The 16,123-nt window shown below is 37.9% G+C and overlaps 1 protein-coding gene across 14 annotated transcripts in view; it reads right to left on the minus strand.

Annotated features, from left to right (window-relative positions):
* The window catches only part of CEP120 (centrosomal protein 120), a 52,752-nt gene that overhangs the window by 14,773 nt on the left and 21,856 nt on the right, over positions 1 to 16,123 (minus strand). For 9 of the 14 annotated variants that reach the window (XR_003072319.3, XR_003072315.3, XR_005842721.2 and 6 more), the window contains 5 exons: positions 15,339 to 15,500; positions 12,618 to 12,740; positions 11,066 to 11,164; positions 2,809 to 2,954; positions 1,934 to 2,114 (listed from right to left, as the gene is read on the minus strand). Coding sequence is in view for 4 of the 14 variants with exons in the window: in XM_040655844.2 (XP_040511778.1) it covers positions 1,874 to 2,114; positions 2,809 to 2,954; positions 11,066 to 11,164; positions 12,618 to 12,740; positions 15,339 to 15,500 (771 nt within the window). In the remaining 10 variants the exon portion in view is untranslated. Of the gene's footprint in view, positions 1 to 21; positions 2,115 to 2,808; positions 2,955 to 11,065; positions 11,165 to 12,617; positions 12,741 to 15,338; positions 15,501 to 16,123 lie in introns of those variants that run through there. The other 5 variants (XM_040655844.2, XM_015280819.4, XM_040655841.2 and 2 more) reach the window with 3 other exon arrangements.

The following is a 16,123-nucleotide window of genomic DNA, read 5'->3' on the forward strand; positions in this document are numbered from 1 at the left end:
AGGAAAGGAAAGACAAAGTCCTTAGTACTAAAAACATGAGTTTATTAAATAACGTAACACCTGAAAAGCCACAGAATCGGTTAAAAAAAAAAATCACCCGTCATCAAAGTGCTTCTTGAACACACTTTGCAATCTCTAAGTCTGATGGACCCCCTTGTGTTTGAGAAAGAAACTGCACCTCTTGCAAAAGCGAAGCAGTTTCAAGGACAACGTCTTGCGAAGCCTTCTTGGTGAGGCAGAAGAATCCCTCCTGTTTCACTTCCAGTGTTGCAGGGTTATGCAACGGTGCACGATCATGCATCAGTGATAGCAGAAGTACTAACATAAAAACTGAAAATTACACGCCATGGATTTGTGCAGGATTTATCACGGTGTCACTTGCTTCGCTAGCGGAGCAGAGTCTTTCCAAACACGTTCATTTGAAAAAACAGAGGTGTGAGAGGCGTTGCAAAATAGTTTCTTATATAGTGTGACTCTGATGAGCTGTAAATCCTCACAGAAAATAACATCTGAGTGTAAATAGCTACATTAAAACCTTAAGGGGCCTAAAACCCAAGCCTTTTTAGCGGGAAACAGGCCCGTGCTACGCAAAGTCAGATGCACTGTTCTGTGATTTACACCATGAAAAACAGGAGGGCGATACATATGCAGTTGTATCCATGCAAGTTCACAGAAAAAAAAAAGATGTTTTGCATAGGATCTGTTATGCTTTGCCTGAATAGAGAGCACTTTTTCAATACTCAAGATTCAAACTGAGAATCACGCGAACGCGACAGACAAAAATCCCCATTAAAAAAGACAGTGCTGTAAGTTTATGTAATTAACTGGATCCACGTGAGTGATTTTAAAACTACTCACACAGAACGAAAGCTAGGAAAAAAAACAAAACGTTTTTCAACTATTATGCACAAATTAGCATTCCTCGTGGACCTTTCTTCTGGCTCTCAACACCTCAAGGCTATCCTTTCCACACTTCAGCAATCAAATAAGTCATACAAGCAGCAATGAGAAAACATGGATTGAAATACACGTTAAAGAATTGCAATCTGAGCAGGTATTGATTAAGGAAAACGTCTTTACTTAGTAAAGCTCTTATCTTATCCATGTGCCCGGCATCTGAAGTGTTTAAAAGTCTCTGAATTACACGACTCGAACATCATTCCTCACGTGGGACAGATACAACAATACACACCCATTTCTGAACAAAGGCTGGGTTCACCCTTGCAGTCTTATGTGCAAAGCTGCTAGGACAAAGGCATTTTCATCCTGTATCATCATACCAGTTACTTAACATTTCAATCAGTCTCAGTTTCACGAGGTTTGAGAGCTCTTTCCCTTCCAATTAAACGCCTGCATCTAAAAAAGAAAAATTAACTACAGAGCGTTAGCTGCTTTGACTGCAGTTGCAGAAGTAAAAATTGATTAGCTTGTCATTTCATAAAAAGTGGCATTCGTTCGGGAGCTGCATTTTGGGTCAAAATTTAAGAATTTGATCAGGGAAAAGAGCTGATGACACTTTTCCCAAGTATAGTTGAGGAACTCTAAAAAAGAAATACTGATCGAAAAGCTGAGAGCAATTATTAAATATCTTAAAAATAAGCCCAGCCACGACGGTAGGAAGAGTGGTAGAAAACACTTCAGAATATAAATATAAATATATTTGCATACGTACAGGAGTACAAAAACACTAAAAACAGCCATCCCCTTTGAAACCTACAACTTCACTTAGCGTCACGCACTGCAAACATTGACACCGACTTCAAAAACAGCTAACAATGTGCAAAATTATGCATCATTTCTGAAGAGGAAGGTTTAAAAGCCATCAGTAACCCTGTTCAAATTCAGGTTGCTTCTAATAGCTTTCTGCCTGCTTTTATTTGGTGGCGTTTCTTTTTGCAATAGCCTCCCTGATTTGACGATCAAGTTCACTTACAATATGGTCTTCGTGATTATACACTCCTGTTCTCAACAAGGTATCCCTCTCCTCCATCAGACGTGAGACATAATCATCTATGTTCTCATTTGATTTTCTAGTATGAAGGCTATCCACTTTACATGCAGAATTATCTCTAACATCTTGAAACTGCTTTCTCTCCTCTTCTTGTTGCTTTAGCCTGGTGTTGATGAAATGGAAGACAACAGAGGACGAGTGCATTAAAGACTGCTTTGCTTTTCATACGAAAATCAGACATCTGCTGAGATAATCAGTGAAATAAAGAAATTTATAAAAGATGAAAATTTTACCCCGTACATACTGAAATTAAGGGAAAAAACCATACGTGGGGTATTAAGATGATAGCCAGAGTACCTTTCTCTAAAGTGAGTACATAACTGTAATAATTGCTATCAAGGCTCCTATTTTGCTATTGCAAATGCCACTCGAATTACAAGGTTTTGATGTACAGCATTCATGCTGACAGGTATAGGAGGACAACGTCAGACAGATTTGAAACTTTAATGCATCCCAAATAAGGATAAATATCTGTTTTTCCCCACCCCTCCCCTGTAATGCAGTTCTGTCTAGACCTGAAGGTTCAGAATAGACACAAACAAAAAACCTTGGTGTTCTGCAACTATGACAACATTAAAACCCACGTATAGTGGCTTTAAGCATAGATTTTCTATAGTTACAGTATACTACAGTATAGTTGCATTTTATAGACATGCAATCTTTACCTAAGGGACCCCAAAACATACCCTTTTACTGGACTGACAGCCAATTGCAACTGATGTAACTGAACCTTTTCTTATTTCGAGGCAGAGTTCAAGAAGAGAGGAAAAAGAGGAGTCTTGTAAGTGTTCCAATACCTGTTAAGTTCATTTCTGATATCCTCCAGCTCTTGTCGGTCTGTTTTCCCCAGCTCTTTTTCTTCTGCTGCCAAATAGCACAGCCTCATGTGCTCCAGCTCTTGCTGCTGCTTTTTAAGGCGAGCCATTGCACTTTCCTGTTCACGCTGATGTGTGAAAGGATAAAAACAACCCAGTTAACTGCACGCTTCTACGTGAAAGTGCTTATTATCACAACACAAGCAAAACTTCAGGAAAGAAATCACAGCAGTTAGGTTTCCAGTATCAGTAGAAATGCAGAAGTTAAACAAGATGTCTCAGTTGTTGTTATCTACGATGTTGTAAAACTATTACAACTGCAGTAAACCTATCCAGAGCAGATCACCTGAAGTACAGCCAGAGATAGCTTTCCATTAATGAAACAGCAAATGTGGGACGAACCTCCTCTACAAACACTAGCTTAAAGCTTGTAAATAGAAGATTGGTGAAACTGCTGAACTGCTGAAGATTCTCAGATTGTTATTATTCTTTTGCTAGATAGTATTTTAAATTACAGATTATACAAAATGATATATTACTAAATAATAAAAAAATATATATATTAAATCGCATGAGGCACACAAAATGCTAAATAGCTGCAGAAAATTCCCACTGCTGGCCCCCACAATATCTAGCATCAAAGCTTGAAGGACGACTTGCCAAAGTTGCAATTCATGTTGAATAAGTAAGCCTTGAAAACTTAAAAACCCTGGCAAGGTTTCCTTTTACTGTTTTCCAGATCTATGCAAAACCTCAGATAATTCATTTGGTGCATTTAATCCAACTACCCTACCTATTCTAAAAGTCTGCTTGGTTCTAAGTTTGCTTTTTGCTGTAGCATCGTGTATAGAGCTGAAAAACTAGGGTTGGAATCCCCTATCATTCTGTGATGCTGAACAGTGTCTTAATGGCAAGACACTGTTGTGTCCTCTGCTTGTTCTCCTCCCAGTCATTTTCGATAGGACCTTGTGTACTAACTCAACACAGTCAATGAAAAAGAAAGCCTGAGGTGAAGTGGCAGTTGATCCTGTAGTGACACAAAACAAAGTAGAGGAGGGTCACAGAACCATTACAGTTGGAAAAGAACCCTAGGATCATCTATTCCAACAGTCACCCACCACCAATACTGCCCACTAAAGCACGTCCCTGAGTTCTTCATCCCCCCTTTCCTTAAATACCTCCAGGGGCTGTAGCACCCCCACCTCCCTGAACAGCCTGCTCCAATGCCTGATCACACTTCCTGAAGAGAAATCCTTCCTAATATCCTGCCTCAAATACAAACTTCCTGCATGTAGACGTGCTGTGAAGCGTAATTTTGATACCTTTTAATTTTGACATCATTCTCATCTCAGTTATTTGATGGTTAATACAAAGTTTTACACTTATTACTGCAGCAAAAGAAAACTATTTTCTTCTACAGGCTCATATTCATTATACAGCCAACCTAATACTTTCTGGAAGAATCTAATCCTTGTCGTCAATCTGCATCTTAGCCACAGGCATCTTCAGAACTCCTTGCTGATAACCATTACATAATAAGAAAACCCACATTTCACAAGGAATCGATATAAGCAAAAGCTCTAATTGTTAACGAGAGCAGACAATGAAATATGGAAAACACTCATACCAGATTAGATGAAATCACGGGATGAACGTAACCAAAGCATTTTATGTTTATACTAAATCCAAGATACCACTCAGGCACGTTAAACGCTGCTACTTCCGTGAGATGGGCCAAAATGACTAAAGAGCAAATGCTGGTAATAAAGCCCACCAGGAGGAATCTTGCCAATGAGTTTCTACAGTTGATAGGGGATAGAAGTATAAAAAAAAGAAAAAGCACTTGGAAAAGATAAGAATAAAGTCCTTCCTTTCCCATCAATACTTTGCTGCATGGAAGAGGCGCAGTCTCAGACTGAAGTAGGTCAGGTTTTATAACAGAAACCAACAAACCTGCACAGAAAACAGTAAGACATCATTTTTGCCAACAGATATCTATCCCAGAGTTGTAGAGAAATCCAAACACGAAGTTGTAAGACGAACTGGTCATGTAATCCATCGATTCAGTTGATGCTGGCAACCAAAGAGTAACAACCACCCTCCACCTCACCTCCCTCTTATTTATTAAACTGAGTGGGGAAAAGACAAGCAGACACACACATACATACAAGCCTTAGAAACATCCAGGACTGACCAGTAGAACTCTTTGCTATGTAGGCAGTAAGTAGCTTTCAGACAGTAAAGCCAAGTTTCAAGCACGCAATGCAGTAGTGATCTTACTGGCAGTAACACCACATGTTGCTCATGATGCACGCCGAGCTGGGTTGTTAGAAAGACAATACAGCAGAAATTGAACACAGCTAAATTAGAGAATGAAGATAGCACATTGGATTACTGATTGTCCGAAGCACAGAAATATGGAGGCAGATCAATATTTACTGATTTGAAACCATCGCTGTTTGTGTTGCTTTCACTAGACCTGCCAAATTAAACTGTAGTCCTTTTCAAAATGAAGCAAATTAAAATACTGCCAGATTTCAGTGAAAAGTTATTGAGGTCAGTAGTTAAAGCAAAGCACAGAACAGAAAATTTAGAGTACATTAAACTGTTATTCTATTTAAAATTCTAAATTCTATCTAACCTCAGAACAACTGTTGCACTATACACGTCCACACATTTCTACTTGCCTGTCCCTGTAGGTAAAGCATCAAGTGACCAGCTACTACTTTTCCTGATCAGACATTAAGCCTGAAGAAACTTGATCTACCAGAAAATACACACTGCTGTACACTACAGCCTGCGTATCCAAATCCTGCTTTTGAGATGCATTTGTCTTGTAGCTTAGATTTCCTGCTGGCTTAATCTGAGAGTGGTGAGAACCATGAAGGCCACTCAAAAGATTATGTAAGAGTGCAATTCACAAGCAAAAGGCCTTATGTGGAGGAAGAAACCCATGCTGCTGCAGACGGTGAGACGTCTTCTTAAATGAATCCAGATCTTCTATAGAAAGGAGGTCTTCTAAAGTCATTTTCTCTTTTTTTTACCTATGCTGATGCGTAGATATGATTAGTTTCAGTCCAGTGAATTGTTAAGAGATTGCGAGGAAAGGATGAACTTATCTGGAGAAAGAAAACTTGCTCTTCAGCTCAGTTAATTCATGACCTAATCATACCCAATTTTAAACTGTCACTGCTGTCATGGGAAGCTGGGTATGAACGCGAGTTTGTCCATTTTCTTTTTCTTTTGTTCTGTTTAAGTCTCAGTAATTGCAGGAGACAATTATTTTGAACACATGCCAGGCAAACATAACCTGAGAACCAAGTACTGGAAAGCTAATGCAAACAGTAGAGCACTCATTATTAGCACAGCAAGACTTCAGCTGCTCAGGAGAAAGTGGCACCCTTGCCTATTGCTTCAGTCGATTAAAATGAAGCACATAATACATACAAACCCAACAGCTGGGACTGTACTGAATGGAGGTATTGAAACCCAGTCCTCTGGTCTGTAGGGTGTTTCTCACATCTAATAAGGTAGGATTTTGAAAAGATTCTTCAAGTTGCATCTTCAGAGGAAAGACGCAGCAGTGTTGGCCTGGGAATAGAATTACGATTACAGTTTGGTACCTTACTCTCTGTGGCAAGAAAGTTCAGTGATTCAGAGCTTTCTGCTGCCACAGCAGACTGATAGCAAAAGGAAAAAATAATATGAAAGAAGTGAACATGTGAAGAAGTATATTCTCTGAGTATTCAGAACAAAGGCCTATGCTAAGTTGTGAGTACATCCTTTGCTCAGGACAGTATTCCTGGGTTTGTAGGGAAGTGAGGGTAAACATATAGAGCATTCTGTTCTCCTTTTCTCCATAAAGGAGAAAAACCTTCCCAGTACGTTTTGTTTCCAAAGATAACACTGAATGGGGCTTCTTTCTAGAAACCTGCAATTGGAATTTTAACATGACTTGATACAACTGCGATGTGAACATGACAAAACATCCATCACCTTCTTGTTCGGGAATAACGAGGGAAACGAGGTTAATTTTAGTCCTGTCCTACTGAAGAACAGTAATTTTTGTAGCATGTTAAAAAGCGCGATACAGTGACCCTGGATAATATCATCTTAGACCAGAAAACACTCAACAGGAAAAAAAAAAATCAACAGTATTTTCGGAGGAATGATTTCTTTTCATTTAGCTTAAGTTACAACTCAGGAACTAAGACATGAAGGCGAGTGGCAAGGACAGAAATGAGTGGCTGGCTCATTTCTGATGGATCCTTTATATAATTTAAGTTACACGCTTCACACTACCTAATAAATTTGAAATATATTTCCCAAAACAAGTTTTTTGACTCCTTCAAAAGTCTGCCATAAGCTGTAGGGTGAGTAACAGCTCACAGACAGCAAAAAGATCTGCTACAGCCTGAGGGAAGGAAGAATTCCTTATTATTATATAGAGATAGAAGGTAAGACCTACTAGAAACCTGCAGACTTAATTCTTGCATTACAGCCTGAGTATCAACACCCACGATACTACAGTAAGGAAACAACACGTGACCATCTGCAGGAGGACCATCTGCAAATTACTTTTAATTTTTCCATCTGAAAATTATTTTTGCAATACTCTTAATTGGCATAGGTGCCTCCTCCTTCTAACAGAGTCAAGCCAAACAACGCCCTGAAGCCACATACTATTTATCAGATCATTTACTTCATTGCTTTACTGCTCTTCTTCATTAGTTTGCATGCCTACTATGGTCCTTGAGAACCAGAATATTGTGTTAGGGCTGGCAGGGTGGGAACTTAACTTGTGTTTCGGAGAAACACTCAACATTAAATAAAAATTAGCCAGCACTAAGAAAACACAAATTTCAATTACAACCAAATTGTAAAAGAACCCCTCTGAGCCACCAGGTGCTTTGGTTAAGAGGCTCTTCAATCAAGGAAGCGCAATCTTTATTTTGCCATGGCTGCCTATAAATCCAAAAGGGAGATGTAAACATACATACACTAGACTAAACAATGGCTAAATAGCGGCCACTATTCAATCTCCCACTCACACATACCATGCAAGTCTGTGGGAAAACTTACGATTGAAGCTAAAGAACTCAAATAAAGTTTTCTGAAAATAACCCAGAGCTGACAAGTCAGTAGGAGGGCCTGGATGGTTTCAAGACACAGTTTTTAACCAGGAATCGGACCTCCAACTGTTTTCTCCCTTCCCCCCTCCTCCCCCCCTTTTTTTTTTTAAAGCAAAGATTTATATCCCATCCTTTGCTATATTAGTCATAAATTAATCAAATTCATTACTGAGCGGATAAGCAGGAGACCAGAGAAGACAGAGTGAATGTCAGCCCGCCAATAAGATCTACACTGTTTTAAATGAACGCATCGGTATTGGTTTGAACAGATCTGTAGGTCACAAAAGCAATAAAAGTCTTAATTGAAAAAACATTTCTCCCAGAACACTGAATATGCATGCATGTGCTTTGAGACGAGCAGGGACGATCAGCTGCTGAAAATGACACTTCTGCTAGCTTTGGTGTTTGTTTCAAAACAGTGGGTTTTGTCTTTTTTACAGGTACCGAGTTCAGACCTCTGCAGTTTTGTGCAAATGGTTTAATTAATTTCACAAAGAGTGCTTGCACACATAAAACTCGGCACGTCTTGCTTATGTAGGTTCCAACAAACACTAAAAGACAGGTTTTGAAGCCCGTGGACGTGATGGAAGTTACCTGCATAAACACAGACGTGTGGCTAACTTGCTTTTACGTCCTCCTAAGCTGAAAAGGAGCGTGATAACTATTAATACAGGAGTAACAAAGAGGGAATAAAGAAGCCAGGTTACATTCAGGTGAAATCTATTTTCACTCAGCATTGCAAACTGTGCTTAAATTCAGCTGCCTTCTATATTCTGTTAAGCATAGGTTACGTATATACACGTGTGTGCACACGGTTGAGGTTTTCTGCTGCTGTTGTTACCACTAGTACTGTGTTTTTAACATTCAAAACACTGCACACAGAGAAGTTCAGGGCATATCCTGTTGACAGTTCCACACTTCTTTTTTTTTTTTAAGCTTATGTAGTGCGTATCTCATTATCCAAAATGTAAAGGCATCAGAAATGTGTGCTAACAACTAGTTCCCAAGTAAAAGGAAACTTTTTAATTAAGGAAACATTGACTTTTATGGTTGCAAATCAGAACAGCATTTTACTAAACGCTTAGCCTGTAGAATTATGCTTCTTTAATTCACAAATTGACTGTACTAGGTCACCTTTGAGTAATGGAAATCTCTATTTAAACATTTTTTTGGCAATAGGCACAAAGCATTAGATCTCATTTCCAAGACTTACCAGCTGGGTTTTGTCATTAACATTTATTAACAATCTAAGATATGGCTTTCAGCGTCTAATCCTCACTACACAAATGTTTTGTATAGTTCTCTAGAGAGCTTTGGTGTGACAAATTACTGGCACAGATTACAGCCCTGTGGCTATTCACCAGAGGCAATGCAAAATTAACATGGTACTAATCCAATTTAAACAAGAAATTGGTCAAACTATGCGCAATTGCACAAATCATCTGAACTAAAGCAGATCTAGAATTCCTGAAGCAACACTTTCCAAATTTATATTTAAAACACAGTAAATGGTTTTTGATCAGCTCTGCTTTAACTTTCATTTGGCTCTTTAAATACACTTAAATCCTTTATCAATAGACTAAGCTCATGTTGAAGCATGGGAATACAAGAACACAAGTAACCACTTTTAAAGGGTTTGTTCTTTACCAGAGAAGTTTTAGGAAGAATAACTCGTGGTATATGCCAGCTTATTTTTTGGCTCAGATTTTTAGGAAGGGGGTCAGCTGAAACCATCCACACGTTACTAAATTCAGATCATCGTGTCCACTGTGATGAAACTTGTAATGAAATCTTAATTATGATGATATACAGTCAGTGTTAATCTGGCAAGCAACAATCTTTTCCTTTATTCTGCAGGGATTTTTCAACACGGCATTAAGAAAAAATAGCCTGAACGTTTCAAGGCAATTCGAGAAATCTTAATCAGAAAGATGAGATTTATTCTTCCTCTATCATCTTGCCAAGAACAGCTATTTCAGAAACTGGAAAGGAAAACTCATGACTCCTTTTATCAGTAGGCAAAAAAGGATCAATTTGAAGACAACAAATAAATATGAATTTTTAATAGCAATTACACAGCGTGTTTACTGTCTTCAAAGTAAAATATGGATAACAAATGTAGTCATTAATTACAAGAAGGAAGGTTTTTTTCTCGCTCTCCAGAAAGCAAAAGTTCTGAGAAAAAGAATGAAGCAGGGACTATAATCCTTAAGAAGAAACGTATTTCTTATTTGAGGAAAAAGGTGTGAAGAGAGGTAGTAAAAGCCTTCTACTGAACTTGAATTCTCTAGGCTTAGACCTGTGTCCCTGTTTAGTCAGTAACAGAGAGCAGTGATTTATTCATTTGTCACAGCCGATGACCATGCTTGTCACTCTCACATGTCACAGCTTAGCTTATGTTTACTGTAATTCATGAAAAAGGCAATCACAAAAAGACAAAAGCACTTACATTCAGTGAGGATGAAGCTGTTACTGTTGCAAGTTTGAAGAGAGTATTTTTAAGTTGCATACCTATGACTGTATATATATGTGAACAAAAGCACTGTCAAAACAACAGGTAAAAAAAAAGCATGCCACCTGGTCTCAAAGATTAGGATTTCCAACAGCAGGAGTAAAAGTTTTCACCTTCAGTTTCTTTTTTTCTTTTTTCCCCCTGCAATTTTACATCACGTTACAGCACTCACCAAGTCTTACACCATTGCTTCTATTTTCGGTTTTAATCTTTACTCTCTATTTCAGTTAAAGCCGGGAATAGCTAGGACTGTTCTTGACCAAGATAGCCAGGATGGTCAAAGCACTTTCTCTGGAAGTGCTGGCTGAAGTCACTGGGAATGAGATAGAACATTTCTTTGCTAAACCATGCCTGCTTTCAGCTTCTTTGCTGACCTGAGTTACGCTCTTTCCTGAATGTAACGTCAAACTCCTACGGGTTTTGCTGTTCTTCTTTTATCCAAACAGTAGTTCAGAGCTTGAATTTAACAAAGGCACAAAAAAGAACAAAACACTAAAATGAGGAAACCTGCCAGTAATTAGTAGTAACCGTAAATAGCTTCCAGCACGGCATTAACTTCATTGTCTTGTACACTGAAAGAAAGCAACCTGCATACCTGTTTTAACCTCGCAAGTTCTTTCAAAGCCCTGGCCCACTGTTGTTTGTAGTGGAGCTTTGACTTGGTAGCTGACTCCAACTTTCTTTCAAGTTCAGCCTAAAAGCAATTAAAATCATATCAGCTGAAGCAATAACAGCAGTAACAATCATTGAAAGCTGTATATATACAAAGGGTATGGTTTAAGAAAAGTGTTTATGTAGCGTAGCGTACAACATCATCTAAAGCTGTTATATAACGTAACATAAATATTATGGCACATGAACATTTTCTTGTTTAAAACATAGCCTTATTTTTATTGGATAGCCATCTATACAAAAAGGAAAAGATTAGTTTTTAGCACTAAATCTACTGATGCAACCTTTTAAATTTAAGATTCTCAAATTAGTAACCTCCCCTCTCCACCCCCCCCACTCCCTCTTTTTTTTTTGTCGTTTAAAGATTATGAGCTTTAATTTAACAGGAATGCTGATGGACAAATCTTGCCTTTAAAAGGTGTATAATTTTTTTCTTTCTTTCCTGGAGCTGATGGAAGATGTGTTACATTCTTTTCTCTGAAACAGATCTCTGTTCTGACCACTTTATTTTTATTTTTATTTTTTTTTTAAAGTCTACGTATATGGTGGGTATCTCTGATCTCACTGTCTAAATCATAAATCTTAAAAACTTCTTAAACTCTAAGAAAAATAATTGGCTGCACTTTGCAAAACTATTCCCGCATTAAAAGGCGTGAAATGAAAACAGATATGAAGTACAGAGCACGGCTCCCTGAAAAAAATGAAGCATTTCTATCAAAAATCTGAGACAACTGATGTTTTCCTTTTAACTGGAGAAAAAACTATCCGGCATTAAATTTATGGACATTTTTTAAAAAGCAAAAATAAGAAATCTAGCAAAATATTTTAGTTAGAAATTTTACGTCCGTGCAAGGAAACATTTTGAATCATCTGCTAGCATTACTAGAAGTTACTCAACCATGCAATAACATGCAGACTAGCTGTATAACCAAGAGTCTTTTGTATGCCTTTTTTTCAGAAGATTCCGTCAACAATTTGACCCAAATCTCTCAAAAATTCCAGCCTATAGCTGTGCACAGAATATCTTCTGCGTTGAATATCTACGTGCATAGGATATAAAGAAATCAGCTTCTGACAGTAAGGAACGAAACCTCTGTCCAGAAATATTTAAAAGAAAAAAAAAAAAACCCACACAATGAAATAAATGTAAATTAACCATCACAAGAGATCGTCCCTTTTCATTTAATTCTATGAACAGAACACTCAGAGTCTCAAAGTAGAAATCATGACCGCAGTGATTTATTTAAACAAGTTTGTCTTTCCTGGTGTGGCCTCTAACACGACAGCTACTACAGAAATAATGCCACTTCTAGCCTTATTTATCTGTGAATATTTAGCTTGAGGAAAACTGTTGGAAAAAGTAAAACTAAAACAAAATGGACAAATCAACCAGGTTCATGTGAGACTATTCTGCATCTCCCTCATCAATGAATGGACCATTGTAATAGCTTCTAGAGACTGAAAAAACAAGGTACCTTTTCTAAAGTGAGAAGATTTATTTCTGATTGTAGCTGTATTTCTGGCTTACTGCTTTGCTGTTCCTTGTATTGCTGGAACTCCTTCTCCAGAATTTTGTACTTATTTTCTGCTTCATAAAGCTACATTAAGACAGAAACAAAACAGACACTGAGAGTTACGGTCGTGATTAATGATATATTGGCGATGGCATACACTAATGTTTTCATAAGAATAATTTTAAAGAGGATCTTTGGTCCGCACTAGAAAGAAAGAAAACAAGTCTCTCCTCATACAGAAGAGGAAGATTTATAAACACTGCAGTTCACATTTCTAAAAGAGACTTGCAAAAGAAGCACAGAAGACAAAACTATTTAGATGTACACACCACTTTTAAAGAAAGCCAACAACGGTATCTGCCATATGAAGTTATATTCCTGACTACATTGCAGGAGAACAACTTGTTTAGGAATGTCTGGATGAGGAAATGACCAATATCTCATACAGCCTAATAATGATTTAAAAGGCTGAAGCAAACACTTCCGTGACGAATGAATTAGTGCTGTGTGCCTCTGCCCTCACTGTGTACTTCCAGACTTTCATGAAGATAACATAAAAAGAGCTTTGATTTTCTTTTCCAAACGAGTATTTGGAAAAAACTAAGCCAATATGTGATTATACTACTTTGCTACAAAAACTTACACAAGTCAAAAGCTTAACAGCTACTTTTTTTCTGTTGTATTGATGTTATTAATAAAACAACTAATAAAAATGTTCTGTTGCTAAAATAACATTACAGAAGAATAGATGTTTCTCAGCTAGAAAATGCCTCAGAAGATTCATTTTTGTTACAAAGCCAACATTTATTATTTTATTATTTTATTAACGTATCAGTGTTGTGATTCTTTGGAACTCCTAATTGAATTGCCTCAATTTTTCTTCCAAAACAATTTTTTTTTTTCCACTGATGATTATTATATAATTTATTATTTTTAATAGAACTTACGTGAGAAAGCAAAGAGACACATACGTAGTTATGCTATTATAGAACTGCACAAATCTTACAAGGAAAGCAAGACCTTCATTTTCAGGAAATGAAAGTGATTCTTCAAAGTGGAAGTTTCAAGAACCATCTCTTGTAAATTCTAGGGCTCACCTCCAAGCAGGTTAGAGTCTACAGTTCTTTACATGGGAGAAGCATGTATTTACACATCTCCTTAAAAGGCAAAAGACGAATCAAACTATATGCTTTAGAGTACTTCCAATTTAATCCACAATAGTCCTTACTGAAAACAAATACCAGAAAAGCATACTGAAAATCATATGAAAAAAGAGGCCCATGGGAACTAGTAGCAATAGGGACTTTGTGCTTGTGCACATTACGGACTTATCCCATAGTGAGGCTCCAAAGTTACAAAAACAAGCGAAAAAAACCAACCCATCAATCCATAAAAACCAACCATGCCAACCAATCAAAAAACAAAACCAGCCCAGTATTTTTTCCTTCAGCAAAATTTTTAAAAAGCTTATCTTTGTCTTATGCAGAGTGAGTTCTGTTGCTTCATCCTGAAGCACCAGAGAGACTCAGAATACTGGGAGCCAGGATGACCAACAGAAGGCACAGCCTTCGTACAATGGAATACAAAACACAGTAGGGTTCATGTCTGGAAAAGAGTATGAGACTTGTCTGTGAAACTATAGGAATGGCACGTAGCACAAGCACAAAAGCATTACTCACTTATATTAAGCTACAAGCTTAAACTGAACAAAAAATATTTTCAAATACACAAACTGCAGAGTGGACTGAACAGGATGTTGCACTGCTAAAACTTTCTTTTCCTTCTAAAAGCAATCAGATGAGTTCAAGAGGAATGCTTTCACTGATGGCAGGTAAGTGTAAAATGCAGCCTCTCACAAAGGATATATAGAACTCTTGATGGGAATCCTGGTTGTAGCAAAACTGTATTTTCTACGCTTGTCCCAGTTGTTTTCTTTGCCTCAAAATCCAGCCACTGCTGTAACAGAATGCCAGGTTAGCTGGACTTTTGGCCTGACGTAGTGTGTCTATTTTGAAAAGCAGCGAAAGACATTCCACTCTTATTAAGATTTAATCTACCTAAGTTCCTAAATATGCTCCAAAATAGTAGTACTTTTTATGCTCCAAAATAGTGGTCAGCAAAATGTAGTTGGGCTAGTCTTGTGGTTAGTGCAAAAGACAGCACACAGGACAACAGAATGCAGTGTAGATTCCTCTGGTTTGAAGCACTATTTTCAAAACAGAAGATCACAACATCAGGATTACTGCCTCCCCACCCCTACTCAAGGGTGATAAAAATGATCTTTTTGCAATGAAAGCATGAAATGAATTGCAAAGTCAAGCTACCTAGACATTTTGATAGATGTTCATTGCTAGGAATTCATTAGAAGTTACTGAACTGTACACTAAAGTTCAGATCACAGCCACACACAACATATGCTTGCAATCATAACTTGATCTTCAGCACTAAAGAAAGTGAAACTATAACGACTGCATTGCAAAGTGGCCCTAACATTAAGCAAGACTGACAGAGATGGATCTCTGCATGTAATTCACTGAACAACTGGAAATGAAGTATGTATTAACAAGCTGCCAGAATATGCTTGTCTCAGTATCATTCCTCTGCTTAACACATTTAATTTTAAGGTTTTATTGCTATTATCTTAACGTGCCTGATGGAAGCAGAACATGTAAATGGACATACCTGCTGCTGTATACGGAGCCTGTCTTCTCCCAGCTGCTTGATTTTTGATCTTTCTAGTTCAACCTGGTGGGCACATTCTTCTCTGGTTCGCCGCACAGAATCCTGTAACTCCTGCTTATTTTGTTCATGCTCTGCTTGCAACTCCTTCTTTACTCTTTGAATCTTAAAAACGAGACAGCTGCATTAATCCATAGGTGCAGGATCTTTCCTTTATTAGCCTCTTAAAAAAGCTACTATTTATTCATGACAAAAAATTGCTTTCATTTTTTTAAAATTAAACAGAAATTGTACTGTAACTGATACATACAGTATGTAGGTTGTTCCGAAAGTAATACCTCCTATTTATTTCCTCAAAAAACTACAACAAATACAAGGACCACAATAACACTATTTGATAAAGCAAATTCTGAGCTACAAAACAGTGTTTTTCAACAAAGTCACCACCACTAGCTATGTGTTTTCACCAGCTATGAACAAGAGCCTGCATACTGCACTCGTACAAATCTGTACCAGGGGAAGTGACTCACACTGATGAAATGCACCACCCACTGCCTCACTGTGCTCACAGCCCCTGTTTAGTCTCCATAAATGTTCAGCAAGTGTAGATGAGTGTCAGTGGGTGCCATTTTTTCCCCCCAGAGATGAATTCAGTTCCACAGTTTTGCTTCATCTGCACTTCCATGTCAGACTCCATTCTGTCAGACTGCCCCTCTGCTGACACCTGTCCCATGGCAACAACATGGAATGGAATACTGGTGGGAAGGGTCAACCTCTACTGCCATACC

Source organism: Gallus gallus, chromosome Z, assembly GCF_016699485.2.
Source record: "Gallus gallus isolate bGalGal1 chromosome Z, bGalGal1.mat.broiler.GRCg7b, whole genome shotgun sequence".
Lineage (NCBI taxonomy): Eukaryota > Metazoa > Chordata > Aves > Galliformes > Phasianidae > Gallus > Gallus gallus.